At 35.5% G+C, this 23,879-nt stretch overlaps 1 protein-coding gene and 1 long non-coding RNA gene across 4 annotated transcripts in view; one reads left to right on the plus strand and one right to left on the minus strand.

Moving 5' to 3' along the window:
* Positions 1-23,879, minus strand: part of LOC130458174 (uncharacterized) — a 69,605-nt gene that overhangs the window by 39,935 nt on the left and 5,791 nt on the right. The window lies entirely within an intron of this gene.
* Positions 1-23,879, plus strand: part of SRBD1 (S1 RNA binding domain 1) — a 355,867-nt gene that overhangs the window by 26,176 nt on the left and 305,812 nt on the right. For all 3 annotated transcript variants that reach the window (XM_056821193.1, XM_056821253.1, XM_056821129.1), the window contains exons 6-9: positions 6,050-6,216; positions 12,698-12,815; positions 19,433-19,571; positions 22,520-22,616. In XM_056821193.1, the coding sequence (XP_056677171.1) occupies positions 6,050-6,216; positions 12,698-12,815; positions 19,433-19,571; positions 22,520-22,616 (521 nt within the window). The remainder of the gene's footprint in view (positions 1-6,049; positions 6,217-12,697; positions 12,816-19,432; positions 19,572-22,519; positions 22,617-23,879) is intronic.

Genomic DNA, 23,879 nt, shown 5'->3' on the forward strand with positions numbered 1-23,879 from the left:
TGAGACCAGATTTGAACCTAGGACCTCTCATTTCTAGGCCTGGCTCTCAATCCATTGAGCTACCCAGCGGCTCCCTCAAATAATAATTATTAATGATTAAATCAGAGAAATTAAATGAATAAATAAATTTAAATTAAATGATTAAATATAAATAACAATTTTTAGTGATAATTTTTATCTTCCCCTCCCCAATTTAACAACAAATGGCTTCAGATAGGAGGCAGCTAGGTAGAGGAGGCTGCTAGATGCCTCAGTGCTGTAAAGGATAATTTTATAGTTGTGACTTAAATATCTAAATCAATTATTGGTCGCCATGGGATATCCCAAATAATAAAATACCCACGTTAGCTGGAAATGATGGTGATTTTAATTAATATAGAGAAAAGGAATTAAGGAGAAGAGAGGGAGAAAGGAAAGAGTTAATTTAAACTGCTCTGGTTTAGGCTGAGCCAGGAAGGAGTTAAAGGCCTTGGCCAAAGGGGCCTCCCCTGAGCCCAAGGGAAAAGGAAGTCAGTCTTATCACTTACCACAAGACCGTCTCAAGGAAGGTATTTGAAGGAGCTCCTCCAGGCTCAAGTTCCAGGATCGAACTGGTGCCCAGGTCTGCTCACAGGAAGTCACCAGCCAGATTCACCTCTCCGGGGAAAGAGAGGGAAGAGAGGAAGTGACATGCCCTATGTAGACGGTTTTACGTCACTTTCCTGCATCTTATTTGTGCCAATGGTAGCTTAGCTTGACCTAGGACAGTCCAAGGGTCTGTCAGCTGTTTCTGCACATGTCTATCAAAGGCCATCCTCCTAGATACTTAATCCATAAGTATGGGTGTAGACATTCCTGACCTTGTGAGACTAGGTAGGATGGAGAAATGTAAAGTTCCCAAGACATTCCTGATTCTGTTAGACCAAGTATCCCATTCTTACAATCAGGAAATAGCTAAATCAAATCTTTTAAAGTATAGTCTGAGTAGGGTGGAGTAGCTTTAAAGTTCACTGTGGATAGAGAGCACTTCCTAGATGTGTGATCCTGGGCAAGTCACTTTACCTTTGTTTTAATCTACCAGAGAAGGAAGAGGCAAACCACTCCAGTGTCTTTGCTGAGAAAACCTCATGGACCATATGGTCCACAAGGTTAAAAAGAGTCTGACATGACATGACTGAACAACAATAATTGAAAGATGTTTCACAATTTTTTTATGCCCTTCTCCCACATATACTTCTCTCCAAACCTCCTGTATCCTAATACAGTATTTTTTATAGAGCTCTCTAACCTTAAAGATTGCACAAAATATTTTAGATCTGGTTTTAAAAGATCAAAGCAGTTGTGGTTATACCAGTAATTATGCATATTTATTTATTGCTGAGAGAGATAACCTTTGTTAGTTGGGTTATGCAGTCCTGTAACAAAGGGGTCTTATTAGCTAGCTTCCAATATATAATTAAAAAAAAAAAAAAACAACCCCTGAGAGGTAGGGCTGACAGTATCTTTTTTTTCTTTTTTATTAAATTTAATTTTTTTCATTTACTTGTAGAAAGAATTAAAAAAATTTAATTAATTTAGAATATTTTCCCTTGGTTGCATGATTCATGTTATCTCCTTACCCTTCTCTCTCCCCACTACGGTAGCCAATGAGCAATTTCACTGGGTTTTACATGTATCATTGATCTAGATCTATTTCCACATTATTAGTGTTTGCAATAGAGTGATCATTTAGAGTCTACATCCCCAATCATATCCCCATCCAACCATGTGATTAAGCAGTTGTTTTTCTTCTGTGTTTCTACTCCTACAGTTCTTTCTCTGAATTTGGATAGTGTAGAAAGAATTTTTGACAATTGCTTTCTGAGAGTTTGGAATTCAGATTCTTTCATCTCTGAGGTGGTAAATAATCTGATATAGGTTATACTATTGCATTCATTGCAATGTAGTAGTTGTCTCTTGGTAACCGAGGATGACTGTCTTTGTGCGCTTTCATCTGTGATGTTGATGAGTGTGCACAAAAACACTCGTGCGTGAAGGAGATTTAAGTGGAAAAGATGATGCACAGAGACAGTCCCACTCTCTCGGCATTGGAAGCCTGGGTCCATTGTCACGAAAAATCGTTACACCTGGAGACTTGGCCTCAGCTGCATTGGATGGCCGTGTTGTCTTTTGTGCTCCAACACGCCCTAAGCACTCCATAGTGCTTTGCTGCGTCGCCCTCTCAGCCATTGAACCTTCTTATTGGTTTCTTCCGACTGTTCGGCCGTAGCAGTCTTCACATGCTGGGTGAGCAAAGCCTTAGTTCACCAGGGGTCTACGACCCGATGGCTACCCTCACAAGGTTTAACTGGCCTGTTGAAGCTGTTGCCCGGGGTGTGGCCACTGCCGCATGCTAGCAGCAGCTACTAGGAGCCACAAGTGAGAGCTGGGTGTCAGGTGAGGGTCAGAGGCTGAAGAGCTGCCCTAGGAGGGCACGACAAGCCCTCCATACCAGAGATACTACCCCTCCCTGAACACCCCATACATACCCATTGCAATGAGTATTTTCATATTCCTCATGTTGTGACTGAAGACACATATCACATACAGTAAAAAAATCATGAAGGAAATGAAATGAAAGATGGCATGCTTTGATCTGCAATCAGATTCCAACAGTTTCTTCCTTAGCTGTGGATAGTGGTTTTTTTAAAAACAATTTTTTTTTTCATGAGTCCTTGTGGTTATCTTGGAACCTTGTTTTGTTGATAATAGTTTAGTTCTTTCATTTCACACCCTACACCAAGATAAACTCAGAATGGGTGAATGACTTGAATATAAAGAAGAAAACTATAAGTAAATTAGGTGAAGACAGAATAGTATACATGTCAGATCTTTGGAAAAGGTGTTGAGATAGTTTTAGGGTTGTGACTTAAAATCTAAATTAATTGGTCGCCAGGGAAAAAATCCCAAATAAAATACCCAAGTCAGTCTGGAAATTTATAGTAATTTTAACTAATATAAAGGGAAGGCTTTTAAGAAGAAAGAGGGAAGAGGGCATAGGCTTTCTCTTGCCTGGTCTGTGCCAGAGGGAGTTTAAGATCTCTGCTGCTAGGTCTCTGAAGGAGATTAGAGGTCTATAAGAGGATAAAGTTTGGAAAGTGAAGGAGGAAAAACTCAGTCAGAAACTCACCAGTGAACTGGACAATAGCTGGAGCCACGCCATGATGCCGAAAGGCCCAACACTCTGCCACCAGCCACCTCTCCACCGCCAAAAGTACCAGAGAGAGGAAGTGAGCCAAATATATAGGCCTTTTACTCTTGTGTCCCCTTCTCTAAATTTTCACGTCTACTAATCACATCAGAGGCTTTTCTCTAGGACTGCCCATTCTTTAGTTCTCATCTTCTTTGATTAGACTATATCTTTTGAGTTACTTAACACTTCTTTAAGTTCACCTTTTGTTAGTTACTTAAGACCTTTTTGTATTAAGATCTTAAAATAGACTTAGCTTAAAGTTCTAGCTTCACTATAAAGTAAGAACTAAGTACCTTCATTGTTTAATCCAAGGAGTTTACAACTTTATCTTCACCATAAAGTAAGATCTAATTAGGGTGGAGTAATTTAAAGTTCACAAAGGAAAGACTTTAAGATCAAGGAAGAGTTAGAAAAAATCATAAAATGTAAAATAAATCAATTTGATTACATGAAATTAAAACATTTTTGTACAAACAAAACCAATGCAACCAAAATTAGAAGGGAAGCAACAAATTGGGAAACAATTTTCATAACAAAAACCTCTGACAAAGATCTAATCACTCAAATTTATAACAAGCTAAATCAGTTGTACAAAAAATCAAGCTATTCTCCAATTGATAAATGGGTAAGGGACATGAAATAAAAATTATTAATAAGCGCATGAAAAAAATGTCCTAAATCTCTTATAATCAGAGAGATGCAAATCAAAACAACTCTGAGGTATTACCTCATACCTAGCAGATTGGCTAACTTAACAGCAATGGAAAGTAATGAATGCTGGAGGGGATGTGGTAAAGTCGGGACATTAATGCATTGCTGGTAGAGTTGTGAATTGATCCAACCATTTCGGAGGGCAATTTGGAACTATGCCCAAAGGGCACTAAAAGACTAATCTGCCCTTTGATCCAGCCATAGCATTGCTGGGTTTGTACCCCAAAGAGATAATAAGGAAAAAGACTTTTACAAGAATATTCATAGCTGCACTGTTTGTGGTGGCAAAAAAATTGGAAAATGAGGGAATGTTCTTCAATTGAGGAATGGCTGAACAAATTGTGGTATCTGTTGATGATGGAATACTATTGAGCTGAAAGGAATAATAAAGTGGAGGAATTCCATGTGAATTGATACGACCTCTAGTAATTGATGCAGAGTGAAAGGAGCAGAACCAGGAGAACATTGTACACAGAGATTGACACACTGTGGTACAATCGAATGTAATGGACTTCTCCATTAGTTGCAATACAGTGACCCTGAACAGCCTGGAGGGATCTATGAGAACGAACACTATTCGCATTCAGAGGATAAACTGGGAGTAGAAACACCGAAAAAGAACAACTGCTTGATTACATGGGTTGAGGGGGATATGATTGGGGATGTTGACTCTAAATGATCATCCCAGTACAAACATCAACAACATGGAAATAGGTTCTAATCAAGGACACATGTAATACCCAGTGGAATTGCGTGTCACTTATGGGGGGAAGGGTGGGGGAGGGGAGGGGGTGAAAGAATATGATTCTTGTAACCAAGGAATAATGTTCTAAATTGACTAAATTAAAAAAAAATAAAGGAAAAAAATAGTTTAGTTCTTTGCAACTGATCATCAGACAGTATTTCTGTTACTATAAGCAGTGTTCTCGTGGTTCTGTTCACTTTGCATCAGTTCATAAAAGTCCAGTTTTCTGAACTTATCCTATTCATCATTTCTTTTATGGTATAATAGTTTTTATTACAACCATATGCCACAACTTGTTCAGCCATTCCCCAGTTAATGAATACTCCCTCAGTTTCCAATTCTCCTAGAAAAAGCTGAGTTATGTAAAGGATAATTTTAGGGTTGTGACCTAAACTATATTAATTATTTGATCGCCATGGATATCCCAAATAAAAAAAAAATGCCCACGTCAGCTGGAAATTTATGGTGATTTAATTAATATAGTGGAAAGAAATTAAGAAGAAGGGAGAAGGAAAGGGTGTAGAATTTCTCCCACCTGGCTAGTGCCAGGGGGAAGATTAGAGGCTCTAGGAAGATAAGATTTTGGAGAATAAAAGAGGAAGGAATCAGCCTGAATTCCAAGAGGGCTCAGCCAAGATGCCTGAACCTGAATTAGCCCAAGGGCAAACTCAGCGCCAAAACCTAGACAAATAGCTGCCACCACGCCAAGATGTCTGAATGCTTAGCACGTTGCCAGCCAGAGTCACCTCTCTGGGTAAAACTAAGTAGGTTGGAGCAATGTAGAGTTCCCAAAACCTGATTCTGTTAGACCAAGTATCTCCAGCTAAATCAAATCTTCTAAAGTACAGTGTGAGTAGGGTAGAGTAGTTTTAAAATTCACAGTTAAAGGGTGTGCATAGTTTTTTAGCTCTTTGGGTATGGTTCCATATTGCTCTCCAGAATGATTGTACCAGTTCACATTTGCACTAACAGAGCAATTGTGCATATTTATTGTGGAGTATAGGTGGTATTTCCATTTTAAAAAATCAGCAAAAAGTTTCTAAATAACTACATGTTTGGTCAAAAAAAAAGATTTATTGGTTACTTTAAATTTCTTTTCTTTTTTTTTTAAACCATTACTTTCTCTCTTAGATTCAGTACTGTGTATTGGTTCCAAGGCAGAAGAGTGATAAGGGCTAGGCAGTGGGGGTTAAATGACTTGCTTAGGGTCACCCAGCTAGGAAATGTCTCAAGCCAGATTTGAACCTAGGACCTCCTGTCTCTAGACCTGACTCTCAATCCACTGAGTTACCCAGTTGCCCACAGTTACTTAAAATTTAATAGAAAATAGTTATATTTCAAGATTTTGAGTTTTGAAATTTCTCTTTTTATATCTTTTTTAGGTTTTATCAGAAAGGACCAGTATTGAACCTTGGGTATGTGCTAATATCATATGCCTTTTTAATGATGACAATACAATTCCTTTCATTGCCCGTTACCGAAAAGAACTCATTAACAATCTTGATGCTGATGCCTTGCGAGAAGTTCAGCAAGCCCTGGAGGAATTGAGGTAAGGAGCTTATAAAAAGAGTTGCATTGATGGGTAAATGAAAGGAAGGTGGGATTTTTTAGATGGACAGAAAGAAAGAAATAGGGTTGCCAACAGGGGATTTAGAAATATCTATTTCAATCCAAAACTTAATTTTACATGCAAACTTTTGGCTTACATCAAATAATTTTCTTAATTAAATAAAATACTTAATATTTATAGCATTTTGAAAATGAGGGGGAATAAGATTTATTCCTTGTTCCTTGTTCTTTTGCCTAAAGATTTCAGCAAATAGAGTTTGTGATTAGTATGTTCAGTATTTTCTAATTTTCTTATTCAACAAGGATACAATGGAAATAGATATTTTGTTCTTGTATTTTTAGCATTACACATTTTTTTAATCAGAAGTTTTTTTCATAACCAAGGTCAGTGATAAGTTCTTATCCATTAGATATAGTGTTTATATTTTTTACATAAAAATATTTACTTGCATAATGTGGGATATACATTTCATTTTAACTCTAGTATCGTACTGTTTAGAGCTAGAAGGCACCTGCGCCATAGCGCTCTTACACTTGATCAGAATTTTGATTCTTTCCTCTTGTTCTTCATATTCAAAAGGCTGGAGTAATGTATTCTTTTTGTTTTAGAATATTATTCACTTTGTTTCAGCAAAATTTTACTAAACTTTTGAAATGTGTCTGCTTTTTTTGTATGGCCTGGGGCAAAAAAAAAAAGGTTTTTATAAAGTATTTTTACCTTATTTGGGCTGTGAAAGCCTCTTAAGGAAAAAAAGCACTAGTGTTTTATTGTTGTTACTTTAACACTGCTCTTCCTGACTGATCTCTCAAGGTTTTACTTCTCACTTAAGTTAACTCTAGAGACGTGGGATTTGGAAAAAAGAAAGTAGATTTTTAAGGGGTAAATAAAAGGCTAAAACTTTAGCTTAATCATCACTCTAATAAAAAATCAATTGCAGTTTTATTTTGTTTAGTTTTGTTTTCTTGGAGATTGTAGGATGAAATTCTGTTTTGGTGGAGCAAGATTACTTTCTTGAGAAGGGAGTGAAAGCTTTTCCCCAGATTTTTGTCCTCAAAAAACTAATGAATAAACAGCCTATTTGCTGCCAGTAAAGTAATTGAAAGATAGACATCCTCTCCAAGTGAAAAACCTGAGGGTGTGCTAAATGGGTTGTTTTATGAGGGGTGGTATTTGGGAACAGTTTCCCCAGGTGGGACCTCAGCGTCCATCCACTAAGATTCTATTTATTTTTAAGGGAAAAAAGAAAAAAAATTGAACTTACCTCTCTGGCAGCTGTGAAATGTAGCCTCAAACAAGCTATTAAAAGCTGACTTAGGGATAGTAACAAAAGTAAAGGAAAAGTCAAGAAAATGAGGAAGATTGAGAGTATTTTGTCACAACCGATGTGGTCAGCCAAATAATCGTAAAGGGGAAAAAGGGCTTTTTAATAAAAAAGTTTGGACTGGATTATTTTAAAATTAGAGTCGCCAGGAATCTAATTAATTCCAAAGATTTATTTAACAATTTTTTACAAAATGTAGAAAGAGAGAAGTAGGAAGTCAGGGAGAAGATAGGGTAAGATATCTAGCCTAAGCTCTAAGTATTTTGCTTTTTAAGTATTTAAGTGTTTCGACTCCTGGCTCAACCCAGGCAGGACTTAGCTGGAGAAGCTTTGGCCTTGAACTAAAGATCTGGGAATACAGAGAGCCTCTCTGAAGAGGATAGGTCTCTCCTGAGGCTAGTCTCTTCAGAAAATCCAGGAAAGGAGTCAGCCCTTTCATTCACCATGTGTCAGTCCAAAGGGAGAGATTTAAGAACATTTTCACCAAGTACAGGTTCTTGGGTCCAGTCAGCAGATTCTTCACCAGCCTCCAACTTTTAACTCGAAACTCCAGAAGAAGACGAAATCCAAGTAGAGCTCCAAGTAGAACTGCATGCAGGAAGTTGTAACTCCCTTTTAAACAGACACTTTGTTTTGAGTCACTTACTCTGCCTTCCTTCACTGCCAGAGGGCAGTTAGTTTGATTCTGACTCATCACCCACTATTGTACATGTGGGCCACAGACCTCTCCCACTTAATGAGTAAGTGGGATGCTTATGCTTTTGGTGATTAAATCTAAAAATGGTTAGGGAAGTTAACTTAATCTTCACAAATCAGGGGAAAGTTAATTTAATCTTTACATATCTCTCCCTTCTACTCACTCCCTGAGAGTGGTAATGGGAAATAATGCAAATAATGCAAAACATATTTCCATATTAAATATATTTCAAAAACAGAAAGAAAAAAATGGGAATATTGTGCTTCATTTTGCATTTGAAGTTTATCAGTTCTCTGGTGTTGGATAAAAATTTTTTGATCTAAGTTCTTTGCAATTGTCTTGGTTGGTGTTGCTTAGTGTTGCCAATTCTTTTACAGTTGACCATCATTACAACATTGCTATTACTATACACAATGATCACCTAGTTCTTCTCACTTCAACTTTGCATCATTTCATATAATTCTCACTATGTTTTTCTGAGATCACTCCCCATGTCATTAAAAAATATATTTTATCTTTTTCAACTACATGTAAAAATGAATTTGTCTTTAAAGTTTTGAGTTCCAAATTTTGTAATAGTATTCCATTCCAATCATATACCACAAGTAGCCTAGCCATCGCTTTAACCTTTGCCACCACAAAAAAGAACTGCTATAAACATTTTTGTATGTATAGATCCTTCTCCCTTTTTTTTTTCCTCAATATTTTTGGGTTAAAGACCTACTACTGGTATGGCAGAGTCAGAGGCTATGCCTGGGTGTAGTTCCAAATTGTTTTCCAGAATGGTTGACTTGGTCTATGACTCCACTAACAGTGCATTAGTGTCTCAATTTCCCACATCCTCTCCAACATTTATCACTTCCCTTCCCTATCATATTAGCTAATCTGAGAGGTGTGAGGTGGTATCACAGATTTATTTTAATTTGCATTTCTCTAACCAGGAGTGAGTTAAAGCATTTTTTCACATGAATGTAGATCGCTTTGATTTCTTCTTCTGATAACTGCCTATTTACTTTGATCATTTATTAATTGGGGAATGACTTGAATTCTTTTTAAAAATTTTATTTATTTTAAAAATATTTTTCTATGGTTACATGATTCATGTTTTCTCCCTCCCCTCTTCCCTCCTCCCTCCAAGAGCTGACAAGCACTTCCACTGGATTATACACATATTATCACTTATATCCTATTTCTATATTATTCATTTTTGTAACAGAGTAATCTTTTAAAATCTAAACCCTAAATCATATACTGTTAGAAGAAGTAGAATATCCCAAGGGAACCATACAGCCTATGTAACAGCTAAATATGGGGCGAGATTTGGACCAAACCATGTTCTGAATTTCTCACTTGAAGAGGACAATCTTAACTCAAGCCTACAACAAACAAGAAATTTCTGTCATAGAAGGAAAATCTAGGAGCAAAACAGATAAGAGGCATGTGGTTCTCAGAGCTTGAAAAACTCATCTTGCCTACATCTTTATTCTATCACCTGTGCAATGCCATACATACAAAGGGACATTATGCCACCCAAACTGTGATTGACTCAGTCCATCATTTCTGGACAGCACCTGGAATTTCCTCTTATTCCTTAAGAGTGTGTCAAAAATGCAAAGTTTTTATGCAGTTCATCCAGGGAGTTGGGTAGGGGAGGGAATGGTTTGAGAATTAGGAGCCATATTGTGTAGAGTAGGTTGGGACAGAGATTCTGATAATGAGGAAGTATGGAGAGATAAGTCACTTCTACTCTGGGGTGGTTTTAAATTCACTTCATTGTTTTTTATAAAAGCCATGATCTCCCCTAAACATTCTTCTATAAACTCAATTCGAGTTTTTAGTTCAGCATTTTGTTGAGTAGTAGAAGAAACAATTGGTCGGTTTGACTGGGAAATGGGTTTTTCAAGGGGAGACTGACACAATTCTCCTATATGATTCTCTAACTTATGTATGGTATTTTCCAGGTTTCTCTTAGAGAAAAATAAATACAATATTGCAGCTTCAACAATTAAAATCCCAACCGGGAGCAGTGAGGAATATATAGCCAGTGCCATACATTCTCTGGCATTATGAAATAGACAAAGAACAATGTTTGTCCAATTTTGGTTATTTTACTGAAAAGCCATTTGTTATTTAAGTTGTGTGCTGGCCCTAACCACATTTTTTTACATGTTTGGGTGTGGTCCTTTTCAAAGTTTTAATCCAATTAATTTTTCTGGGTGATAGGGCAGAGGGAGATAAGGCTAAAACTTTAATATAACCACTCTCTCTAGCAGGGCTCCTTTCTCCAGGTTTTTGTCACTGATAGTTAAGAACACTCCAGTCAATTAGTATTGTCAGTGAGGTTCAGCTAATTGGGTTGTTTGTTCCCTAAGGCAAGGGAGATTTAGAAACCGCCCCCCCTCCCCTCCCAGCTAGGACCTTAGGGCCCTGTTGCTGAGATTAAAATAACTGTGTTCTATCTAAATTAAGGAAAAAAGAAAAACAAATTTGAATTTACTTCTACCGCTGATCAAAAAAAGCTAATAAATGCTGACTTAAGGTTAGTCACAGTAAAGAAAAAGTTTAGGGAAGTTAAGAAGATTGAAGGTATTTCATCACAACCAACGTGGTCACCAAATTTGTTAAATTTATGTTATGGTTGGTGTAATTGTAAATTTTAGGTTTGAGACTGAATATAATTGGTCGCCAGGGTTTAATTCAAATCCCAAATAAAATACTCAAATCAGTTTGGAAATTTTATGGTGGTTTAATTAATATAGAGGGAAGGAATTAAGAAGAGATAGGGAAAAGGAGATAGGATTTCTCTGCCTTAGTTTGTGCCAGGGGGAGTTCAAAGACCTCTGCCATGAGGACTCCTCAGAAGATTAGAGGCTTTCTAAGAGGATAGTGTTTTGGAAGGTAAAGGAAAAAGGAATCAGCCTAAACTCCAAGAGAGCTCAGAGGAGACACCTCACCCGACTTATGATATTAAGCTTCTCCCAGTTACTGTATCAAGGATGCTCACCGCCAAAAGCCGGACAATAGCTGAAGCCACACCAAGATGCCAAGATGCTCAGCATGCTGCCTCCAGCCACCTCTCCGCTACAAGAGCCAGAGCCACCTCTTCGCGAAAAGAGCCAGAGAGAGGAAGTGATGTGAAATAGACTGTTTTTACATCACTTCCTGCATCTAACATGAACCAATGGTAGCTTAAGCTTGACTTAGGAGAGCCCAGGGGGTCTGCCAGTTTCTGATTTGTCATTTGCTAGCACATGTCTGTCATAGGCCATCCTTCTTAACACTTAATCCTTAAGTATGGGTGTAGACTGATGTGTTTTGTTAGACTAAAGAGGGTGGAGTAAATCTAAAATTCACATTGGACTTGAATATTTAATTGGTGGTTGCCAGGGATTTAATTTCTAAATCCCAAAATGAATTACTAAAATAGAATGGGATTTATGGTAGTTTATATATATATATAGTGAGAGAGAGAGAGAGAGAGATAGTGGCTTAGACCTCTTATGTTTTCTTAGTAAGAAAAAATGTATGACACTTTTTCTTGGCCCTACTGCTCCAAAATTTCATTAGAGGCATTATATAAAATGGGTAATTTTGTAGGGGAATGTTGGGTTAATTCAGCTGGATGATTGCCCCTAATCTTCCATTGTGGCTCTATCTTCAGTCCCTTCAATTTTTTTATTTAAAGAAGCTACTTTGACATCAATATTGTGGAAAAATCACATATGGTAGACTTTGCTAATAAGAGCAATATAATGATCCAAAACAATTCTGAGGGACTTATGAAAAAGATAGCTATCCATTTCCAGAGAAAGAACTGTTTGAGTAGGAATGCAGATGAAAGCATGTGATTTGTCACTTGTTTATTTGGGCATATGTTTGGGGTTTTTTTATATAAGATTATTCACTTACAAAAATGTATAATATGGAAATTAAAAAAAAAATAAAGAAGCTCCTAAGTAGGGCTCTGCCAATTCAAATTGGAGCATCTCGGTATATTTGTATTATGGCACCTGATCAAGAAAAACCATTCAAATCTATTTGACTTTCAGGTGTCCTATAAGGAGAAAGAACAGAAGGTACAATCTGTGCCTGTTGGCAGAAATAGTCTTTATACACACTGTCTTTCTCTCCTTTGCTTGGTGCTTGGTGCTTTTAATTTTTATAAACTTGGACTCCTGTTTTTTTTAATGATCAGTAATTCCTTGTCTGGAACATTTTACCCTGGCAGTGCTATTCTTAAGGTAGGGTTAGAAAAGAGTAGCTGGAAAGAAAACAGTCTGAGATGGAGAATTGCTATTGTAAGAGGCAAACTACTTTGCTCCTTCACCTTTGCAATGGATCCCACAAGGGAGTAAGTACTGTGACAACAATGATTTACAAACAAAGACAAAGTTATTGGAATGCATGATTATTGAGTAATAAAAGGTTTTCATTTTTTTTAGGACTGTTGCAAAGAAGACTCATGCCACAATCCAGAAGATTAAAAAAGAAGGGAAACTATCAGAATCATTGTTAACTGCCTTGTTAAACTGTAGAACTTTAGAAGAATTAGACCATGTGGTAAGAAATACTTTGTTTCTGTGTGTGTGTGTGTGTGTGTGTGTGTGTGTGTGTGTGTGTAAGAAGTGTGATAACTGCTTGGTAATGCATCTAAAAGGTACTCATAATACAGAATCCAGATTCTGGGATTTGATCCCTTGTTATTTAATGCTATACTTGAAATAAACTGTTTCCCTTTTCAAATTCAAGTGTATAAAATAATGTAAGAAATGGTTAGATATTCCACATGATCAGAAGGTTGAGAAGCAGCATTAAAAAAATCCATTGCTAATCAGTATTTTAGAAATAGCATTTATACCTTGTTTTAGAAGTTAGCTTAAATTGAATAGGCCATAAATGAACCTGGATTAGTGAATTTTAGCAAATATTTTAAAATGAGCTAATTCCAGCATTAAATAAATTATTTGAAATAACAGGTACAGAAAGAATTTCACCAAACTCCTTTTAGAAAATAGCAAAAACAGAGAAATAAAGTTATATATGAATTTCATTAATGAATATGGATGCAAAAATCCAAAATAAAATACTAGATAGGAGACTACAACAATATGTCATGAAGATTATACATTGTAATGAGAGAGTATTTTGGCAAAAGAAATGAGGTATCAAGGGAATGCTATGGAATGCGGTGGAGTAGTGATTGACAGGAGAACCTGCTTAGAATTATTAGAATCTTGGAGAAGGGGCTTGGTCTGGAAATTGAATTGCCAGCCAAGGGAGGAGTTGCCCCTGAACTCTGAGGAGAGAGGTAACTCTGAGATCCTTACTTCACCTCTTGGAAGTGATACCCACTCCTGCCAAGGATTTCCTATTGAACCTGAGACCTACAGAGTCCAGAAATCTTTCTGTTATGTGAAGAAGAAGACCAATGAGGGAGCTGATTTGTACTGTTTAGTTGACTTCAGGGATTACTTCCCTGAGGGAGACAGAATCACTCCTAGTTCCTGATTTCTTACCTGTTTCACTTAATATCTGGAGACTTATTTCTTTCGTGGATTAGCCTAGTATTAGACAGCATAGAAAACCTTGAGGTAGAGAGGAGAATCAAATTGGCCTTGGCTTTAGCCGAGAACTGACAAGACTGGACATCGATGCTTGCTTCTTTAGTTCAGGGAAACCTACATCCTCTTTCCTACCCTATCCTTGTTCACTGCATGTAAATAAATTTATGATTCACTGAGAAGTAAAATCATAAAGGGGAGAAGCAGTATTTTGGGTTTATCCTGGAGAGAGAGGGTTTACTTTGACTGGGTTGAGCCAATTCTTGTCAACTATCATTTAACCTCTCTTTGTCTCTGGGGAGGACACCTTAACCCGGCTAGGTTACGTAAAACCTTAGCCAACCATCTATACCATCTTTTGAGGTGTTTAATTCCTTTTTCCCAGTGTGCTTTAAGATTCCCCTTTACAGTTTATGTAAAAAATAGACTCGAATACAGGACTACAATCCCCACAAGCCTTTGCTCCACTTCCCCAAAATGCTTTGTAATCTCACGGGAATTCTGAGGTGGGCCGAGATCGAGGAAGGATTTAAGCTGGTGGCAAAGGTTTTTGGGCTCTCTCTCTCTTTTGGACTTCCGTTTTGGAGCAGATGTGTCTCTTCCACGATGTGAGGTTATTTTGTCTAGGCCTCTGGCCTAGGCACATGTTTCTTACTTGTATATTCTTAAATCCTTAATCCTTAATAAACCTCTAAAAAAATATAATACTCCTTGCAGAGAGAAACCAATTTCTACCTGCCTCAGTCTCCCCAATATTCCCTAATTTTAATCTTTACAGACCAAACAGGATTTATATCAGGAATATAGGGATGATTCAATATAAGGAGTACCATCAACATAATGGATTACATTAATAACAAACCATATGATTATATCAATAGACGCAGAAAAAGTATTTGACGAAGTATAACACTCATTTCTATTAAAAATACTGGAAAGCATATATATATAAGTGGATTTTTTCATGAAATGATATTAAGCATCTAAAACCATTGGCAAGTATTATTTATAATGATGATAAACTAGAAGTTTTCCCACTTAGATCAGGAACAAAACAAGGATGTCCGTGAATGTTATTATTTAACATATTATTAGAAATCCTAGCAATAACAATAAGAGAAGAAAAAAGAAGTTTAAAAAAATCAGACTGGTCAAAGAAGTAATAAAAGTATCTCTGGTTGTAGACGACATAATGGTATATGTGGAAAATTCAAGAGATTCAACTAAAAAGTTAGTTGAAGGGGAGAGGTAGGAGGTTTAGTGGATTGACTGCCAGTCCTAGAGATGGGGAGGGGGTGTTGTCTTGGGTTCAAATTTGACCTCAGACAACTAGCTTTGTGTCTCTAGGCTGGTCATTTAACCACTGTTGCCTAGCCCTAATACACAGTATTGATTCTAAGACAGAAGGTAAAGGTTAAAAAAAGTTAGTTTAAATTATCAATAATTATAGCAAAGTAGCAAGATATATAAAATAAACCCACATAAATCATCAGCATTTTTATACATTATTAACAAAGTCCTGCAAGAAGAGATAGTTGGGTGGGAATCTGTCTGCCAAAACAAAACTATGAGCTACATGAACACAAAGTCACATCTAAAAAATTGGAAAAATATTAATTGTTCATGGATGGGCAAAGCTAATATAATTAAAACAACAAGCCTTCCTAGTTTAATATACTTATTCAATGCCATTTCAATCAGATCACCAAAATTATTCATTGAGCTAGAAAAAATAATAGCCAAATTCATCTTGCATAATATCAAAAGAACTGAAAAAAATATGAAGGAAGGAGATTTAACTACCATATTTTAAATTGTGTTATAAAGCAATAATTATCAAAAGTACTTGGTACTAAGAAATCTAAAGGTAAATCATTGGAACATGACAGAAATACAATATACATTGGCAAAATATCATAGTAACCTTGTATTTGATGAAAACATAGATCCAGGTTTTGAGGATAAGAAAATCACTATTTGGTAAAAATTGGTGGGACAACTAGAGTTCAGCAGAAATGAAGTATAGATCAATATCTTTTATCATTACCTAAGAAGATCAAAATGTATACATGTTCTAGCAAGTTAAAAGAACAGGGAACATATTACCTATTAGATTCATGTTTAGAAGAGGAATTACTTGTCAACAAGAGATGGAGAACATTGTGTGAAATGTAAAATAGATAATTTTGAGTACATTAAATTGAAAAATTTTTGTACAAATAAAATAAATTGGAAAAATTTTATATACAGCCTCAGAGGTCTCATATATAAAATATAAAGATAACTTTGTCAAATTTGTAAGAATAACAGCCACCCCCCAATTGTTATGTGTGCAAAAGATATGAACAGACAATTTATGGATAATGAAATCTAAGCCATATATAGGTGTATAAAAAAATGGTCTAACTTACCCAAAATATTTCTGGGATATCTTTTTGCCCATTTTGACTAAAATGACAAATATTGGAGGGAATGTAGAAAAATGGTGATACTAGTGCACTGTTGGTGGAGCTGTGAACTGGTCCAACCATTTTGGAGATCAATTTGTAATGACACCCAGAGCGTTCTAAAACTATCTCTTAGACCTAGCAATAGTATTCTGCGTCAGTTTCCCAAGAAGATCAAGGAAAATGGTAACAAATTCATGTTCTAAAGTGGAAAAAAAACCTGGAAATTGAGAGAATGTCCTTCAGTTGACAAATGGCTAAATAAATTGTAGTGTATGACTGTGATGGAATACTACTGCAAAATAAGAAATGATGAACAGTGAAATGAATAGGACCAAAAGAACATTGTACACAGCTACAGATTTAATTATTAAAGACTAATTTGTGAATATTGTCTCTAGAACATAAACTGAAAAATGGAAACATGAAAGACATAATTTGTATATTCATACCTGACTCCTGGGTGATGCCTTCTATGATGCAGGAAGTGGAGGGAGGGGTGAAATCATTTGTAAATAAATTCTATTGATAAAATATTTAATTAAAAAGAGTTATCATAGAAGCAAAAAAAAAAGGGAGATTTGCTTAAATCAATAGAATTTTTCCTTTGTTTTGCAGAGAAAATATTTCAGGGACTTGGTATAACCAAATCATTTCTTAAATTTAACAGGCAGGTATTTTAGGAAGTACATTTTTAAAATAATATTTCATAATATCTCAATATGATATGTTGATAATATGAAATAATATTTATAATATTCAACATGAACCATTACATAGACCTACTACATTGCCAGCTTTCTCTTTCTGAATTTTTTATTAAAGAGGTACAGAAATTATAGCTTGTTAGTGAAAAAGAAACTTAAGAATATGAAATCTAATCTTTCATTTTATAGATTGAAATTCAAATTGAGTGGACATTTTTTAAGGTTCTGAACCAGTATTCTTAGGATAAAAAATGACTACCATGTGGATGCAGATAGGGAGAATTTATTTTTATTTAAAAACAAAAACAAACTCTTATTTTCAGCCCTAGAGAGTGGTAAGGGCTAGGCAATGAGGGTTAAATGACTTGTCCACAGTCATATAGCTAGGAAGTATCTGAGGGCAGATTTGAACCCAGCACCTCCTGTCACTCTTTCTGGCTCTTAATCCACTGAGCCACTAAGCTGTCCCAATGGGGAAAATTTTAATCAACATTTATATAATGCTTCACAGTTTATGAGGCACTTTTCTCACAGTAGCTTTATCCTGAAAGTGGCTCAGTTATTATTATATTCATAGTACAGATGAGGAAACCAAAGCTCAGAGTGAAAATAACTTTCCCATAATCATATAATTTGGTGGTAGAGATGAGACAGATACACATTCTTTTTTAAAGCACACACAAAGACATACAAATACATACACACATGCAAACATGTATGTATATATGCCCAATAAAACCCTGTGGAATGTGAGAAATAGCTCTGGAGGGCAGAAATTATTTTTATTTTTGTCTTTTTATCCCTAGTTCCCTGCCTAGTACCTGATATATAATTATTTTTAACAAATGCTTGTTCAATTGAAAAAAATTATAATTATGTTATCACCATCATTTCCCAATTGTTTGTTCCTTATATCATCCTTTTCCTATCCAATCTTGCTTGGTATAGAGAACAAACTGCTTACCTATAGAAAACATAATTAGAGTCTTTAGCAAGTCATATGAAGTAAAAATTACGGTAGAGATTGTAGGAGGTATTTGATTTCTTTTTTACTTCTCTTCCTTGATTTTCTATCCAGTTTTCTTCTACCCAGTTTTGATTAGGTCCATTGATAGGTTTTGTTCAGGTTTTGTCCCAGGTCTTATTTTAGGCTCTAATGCCAAACTTATTATATCTTGGTTACATTTGGGCTGGTGAAAATGAAGAAAGAGGAATCAGGAAGCCAATTTGTTTATATAATAAGAAGATTAAACCTTGGAAAGTCTTTGAAGATTGAGGGTATTTGTTGCTCATTGACTATAAATAAGAAATTCTAGCCACCTTGTATTTGTTACTTTGGCAGTTAGTTTATCCTTTATTTGCATGCAGACAAATGGTTTTTGTAAAAGATAGCTTTTGTTTAATATTTATTATAGGATGGTCCGTGTATTGTCTGTGCTCTTTGTAGAACTTTGACCTTTCTTCATAGATTGTATGTTTTCAGAGGGCAGAAATGCAGTATGTACTTTATTTTGTGCAAAGTGGTCTTCTTGCTCATTGCTAGAAAAATGAGGGAGCAGAGTCAACTGCATTTTTCAAGGCAGATTTGTAGAAATCATAAGTTTGTATCATTACTGAAAACAAATATTCATACACTCCAGGTGGGTGGAAGATGATTCACTTTGCCTTTATAGTTTTTCTGAAAGAATTTGATAGAATATATTATAGGAAGTATCAGTGTTGTTTAGAAAGAAAACATATTGTCAATTCTCATTTGAAATGAGGGTTAGGGATGGCATGGCTAAATTAAACACATTTAATTTTAAACAATTTTAATTTTTACTAAAACCCTTACCTTTCATCTTAGAATAAATACTGTGTATTGTTTCCAAGGTAGAAGAGCAGTAAGGACTGGGCAATGGGGGTTAAATCACTTGCTCAGGGTCACATAGCTAGGAAGTGTCTGATGTTAAATTTTGTAAAGATGGCTTGAAATCCACTGAGCCATCTGGCTGCTCCTCCGACACATTTAATTTGAAAACCTTGTTTTAATTATTTATTAGCTTCCATAATATTTCCAAAGTTTCTTCTTTTTTTTTCTTCTCTACTCTTGCCACGCTTTTTAAGACTAAAAAACCAAATGGACACAAGTCATATAATAAGAGAGAAGTTATAACAAGGATACTGTGAAAAATCCACAAATGAAGAGTTTCTTGAAGATTAGAATTTGCCTTTTTTTATACACTGGCCTTCAGAGGGAGGGAAAAGATAACATTTTTATCCTTGCATAAAATTATTACCTTCATCAAGTAGTATTTATTATATAATCTATTTGAAAAAAGAGTATGGGGAAGAATAAAGGACAGTTAAGGACTTCTCTTGTTGGGATATTTATGATTACTTTTAATTTCAATGACTAAATTAAACTTTTGCTTCTTTTATTGTTGAGTGACAAGGTGTGTTTTCTGACCTTCTCTTTTTAGTCAGCCCCATATAAAACTGGGAGCAAAGGTACCAAGGCCCAAAGAGCCAAACAACTGGGATTAGAGGGAGCAGCAAAGGCACTACTTGAAAATCCTGGAACACTTAATCTCCTCTCCTATGTGAAACCTAGTGTGAAAGGTAAGTGTTATTTATATACAACTTTGTGGCTTGTATTACATCTTTTGCTTTAACATAAATTTTTTTGTATCTTAAGTTTACTTTTAAAGTACACCTCCCAGGGGCGGCTTGGTGGCTCAGTGGATTGAGAGCCAGGTCTAGAGACAGAAGGTCCTAGATTCAATCTGGCCTCAAACACTTCCCAGCTGTGTGACCCTGGGCAAGTCACTTGACCCCCATTGCCTAGTCCTTACCCATCTGCCTTGGAACCAATACACAGTATTGACTTCAAGATGGAAGGTAGGGGTTTAAAAAACAACAACAAAGTACATCTCTCCATTTCTCTACCTAGTCAATTTCTTCTCTGTTACCCTGAATAAAAGAGAAGAAAGTGATATAGAGATACTCTGATATCATGGTTCTGTTGAGGTGATTCAATTCCTTAGAAAATTCCAATATCAAGTTCCAATTAAAATTCCAACTACAAGTTGTTAAAGGATAGTCTGATAAAATGCAACTATTCTGTCTTGAATCTTTTAGAATGGTTATACAAGACTGATTTTTCTTTTCCCCCTGGCAGATTTAAACTTGTGATAAAGTTGGTAAAATGTTGTCTAGATAATAAGATAAACAAAGAGAAATGCATACTTTTATTGTATTTTTTTTGGAGTGAGGCAAGAGAAATACAATTAAATTATAAAAGATAAAGCAAAATTGTTTGAATTTGGGGTGAGAGGCAAAGACAGAATTTGAAGCTATTTTTATGATCATTTTAATTTCATGCTTGGTATAGTTTTCCAACAAGTTGGGACATTTAATCAATCATTTTTCTTACAACATAGTTATTGCCAGAGTTTTAAATTAATATTTAACAGCCCTGAGCAGAATGATCTGTAATAAGACATAGCATTTGTTTTTAGTACTGAATTCTGGGGGTTTTAAGTATTTACAATCCAATCTCTTTCTATTTTTTTTCCTCTTCTGATAGACTAATTAGTTTGAATTTGGCTTTTTGCATTCAAAAGTGCTTTGCATTATAAATTATGTTCCCTGTGGTTTGGTTTTGCAGAATCCTATCTCCTTCGGTTATTGGTGGAGAAGTGTTAGATATTGATAGGCAATATATGATGTTATATATGTTTTATTACTGGGTGGGTACACAAAATATGTGTAATAGTAGCAGTACAAATACTGGCCTAGGACAGCCCTATTTGTCTTCCTTCTTTATACTCCATTTCTAATTGGAAGTGTAGAGTATCTAAAACCAAAATCAACAAAGTCTGTATAGAAAGACCCCTTATCCTTATTTGACCTGGATTTTTTTTTCTCAACTGACCTCTACTGCCTTTCCAACACTTTATTTTTTTCCTTCTTATTCTTGAATATCTTAGAAATACATTTCATTGATTTTCAAGTAGGGGAAAACATAGCTGGCCATGAGCAAAGGGGGATGAAGCCTATTTGATGGTTATTATTTTCTGACAGGGATCCTATATCCTTTTCTTCTCTTCCCACCACCAGTGGTCTTTTCTGAGTTCTTTGGCATCTGTTCAAACTAACATATATAGATTCCTTTATAAGGGACAACCTTGTGTAAATGAATTTTTAAAAATGCACCTAAATTTTCTCTCTTCTGCTCTTATATCTCTCCTAAAACACTTTTATTCATGTCTTCATGGTAGTTTACTTGGTGGGTGGGAGACTAGCTTGAGAAAGTTAGTTACTAGGGCAAAAGATCACATTTTCTTTTCATTTTTTTTAAACCCTTACCTTCCATCTTGGAGTCAATACTGTGTCTTGGATCCAAGTCAGAAGAGTGGTAAGGGCTCGGCAATGGGGGTCAAGGTCAAGGCCCAGGGTCACACAGCTAAGAAGTGTCTGAGGCCAGATTTGAACCTTGGACCTCCCGGCTCTCAATCCACTGAGCCACTCAGCTGCCCCCAAGAGATCACATATTCTGACTTTTGGAAATTCTTACTTCCTTAGCTCTTGATTTCTTCTAAGTCTTGTTTTATTCAGGTGGCAAGCTTTGAGGCTCTTCTGGAATTGTTTAGTTACATTAAGCTATAATTAGATCAGAGTGTTTTGAGTTTTTCATATTGAGGTTCTCTGAAAACTATGATGTTTTTCCAAAGTAGGTACAAGAAAACCTCAGAATTCCTATTCTCTTTTTTCTTCTATAATTTTTATTGTGTCTGTAAGCTGCTTATTAAATTTACTTAAATATAACCTTTAGAGTAGTTCTCTCAGTAAGATCACAAGAGATGTATTGAGCCCCAAGAAATGAACAGACAATGGTTTTTCCAGATGGTCATCATGGCCTGGGGAAATTTTCATTTAATGTACTGGAAGAAGTTATTGTATCTAAAAAGAGCTTGCTTTTTCATGGACCTAAAAAAGGAGAGAGTAGGAGTATTAGGACCAGGTTCCAACTTTTATGCAGGTATTCTCTTTCTCATAGAAGCTCTGTTATTCTCTAATCTTTCTCATATTTGTAGTCCTCTTGATTTTCTTGTAGCAGGAAGGCGGTTGGTGGTGTCTTATGTATACTTCTTTGAGATTAGAAGAGTTGGGATTCAGAGAAGAAAGAAGACTTGCTTAAGATAACAAAATAGTTAAGTGAGTGAGTAAGTTTGGTGTGATCTGGGCCCAAGAACTGCTTCTTTGTGATCAATAGGACTTGAGTACTTTTGAGAAAGAATCAAATTTAAAAGGATAGAATCATTTCTGACCCACTGATTAAATGAAAAATTTTAAAGTACTAGGGAGACTAGTTCTTGTTGGGGAAAATTTTCTTTGCTTTTATGCAGTTTTAGATTAGTGAGGATAGGAAATTGAGTGCTTAAACAGGTAGGCTACACTCTTATGCCTTTGAATATGTTTTCCTATTTTGGATTTTAATTGGACTGGAGATTTATTAATTATAGGTAGGCTCTGAAAAATATTTTGTTTCTTTTGTTTTTCCAAAGGGCTTTCAACTCTTCAGGAGATTGAAATGGGAGTGCAGCATATCTTAGCTGACATGTTTGCTAAAGATAAAGACACATTGGATTTCATCCGAAAACTGTATGTGATTCTTCTACATTATGGATTTTTAGTTTATGGGATTGTGTTGTTATGTTTTCTCTGGTTAATGCCAATGGCACAGTCATAATTGATTTAATTCTTTGAAGATAAATTCATATCAGAGAAATTGATATTTGGAAGCGGGCCTGTTGACTTTTCCCCCTACCTTTTAATCAGAACTATCATTTCATTAATTTAAGGAACTTGAGATGAGGAAGCTCCTTCTACTAATGCAGATCCTCTCCTGCTCTTTAACCTTACAGTCTTAGAGAATCATCTCAATTAAGTAGCCTACATAGCCAGGGTAATGGAGCCACTATACATTAGAGACATGATTTGGAACCTCAAGGTTCCTGACTTTAAGGCTATGTCTATACATTGTCATTTTGTCTCTTAGACACTTATATTTCCACTATATTTTTGCATGTGTTCTTTTTTTGTTTAGCTTATTTTTGTTATAGGTAACAATTGTTTCTTCTAAAGATGTATCTGAATGTTAGATAATTAATTTCTCAGATACTGTTTGTAATTATTTTTCACTGAGTTGAATGAGGAGAATAATGTTTCCAAATAGTTTTCATATATTGATAATATTTGGTTAAGTCTTCCAAATTTTATATTAGAACTTTTCTTATATATTCATTTTGATTATTATAGCATAAGAGTAGGCATTATCTCTGAATGGGTTAATCATGGTATTAGATGATTGAGAGGCCACTGGAACAAGATTTTTTACAAGAGACTGCTAAGATAGAGTGCTGAATCTGGAGTTGGGAAGACCTAATTTCAAATCTGGCCTCTGACCCTTCTTATCTGTATGACCTTGCACTCAGGCCCTTAATTTCTGTTTTCTCATCTATAAAATGGAGATAATAATAGCATCTTCCTTCTGGAGTGGTTGTGAAGATAAAATGAGGGTATATTTGTAAAGTTCTTTGCAAATCTTTAAAAAGCTACATAAATGTTAGTTATTATTATGATCATGTTTAACTATCCTTAATAAATTTCATGACTGTGAATAATTTTACTAAATTCATCTAGGCCTATTATTGATCTAAAGAGAGACCAAGGGAGAGATTATAGATAAGTACACTCTATTCCATTTGTCGAGACAAATACACAAAAGCTTGTTTCATTGAACATAATATTTATATATGAAAGATAATGCTTAAAATAATTCCTTGATATTTTGACTAATATTATAAGCTGTTTAAATTTCATTGACACATTTATTTTCAGCTGCTTACTTTTTGTGCATTATAG

Source organism: Monodelphis domestica, chromosome 1 (genome assembly GCF_027887165.1).
Source record: "Monodelphis domestica isolate mMonDom1 chromosome 1, mMonDom1.pri, whole genome shotgun sequence".
In the NCBI taxonomy this organism is placed as follows: domain Eukaryota; kingdom Metazoa; phylum Chordata; class Mammalia; order Didelphimorphia; family Didelphidae; genus Monodelphis; species Monodelphis domestica.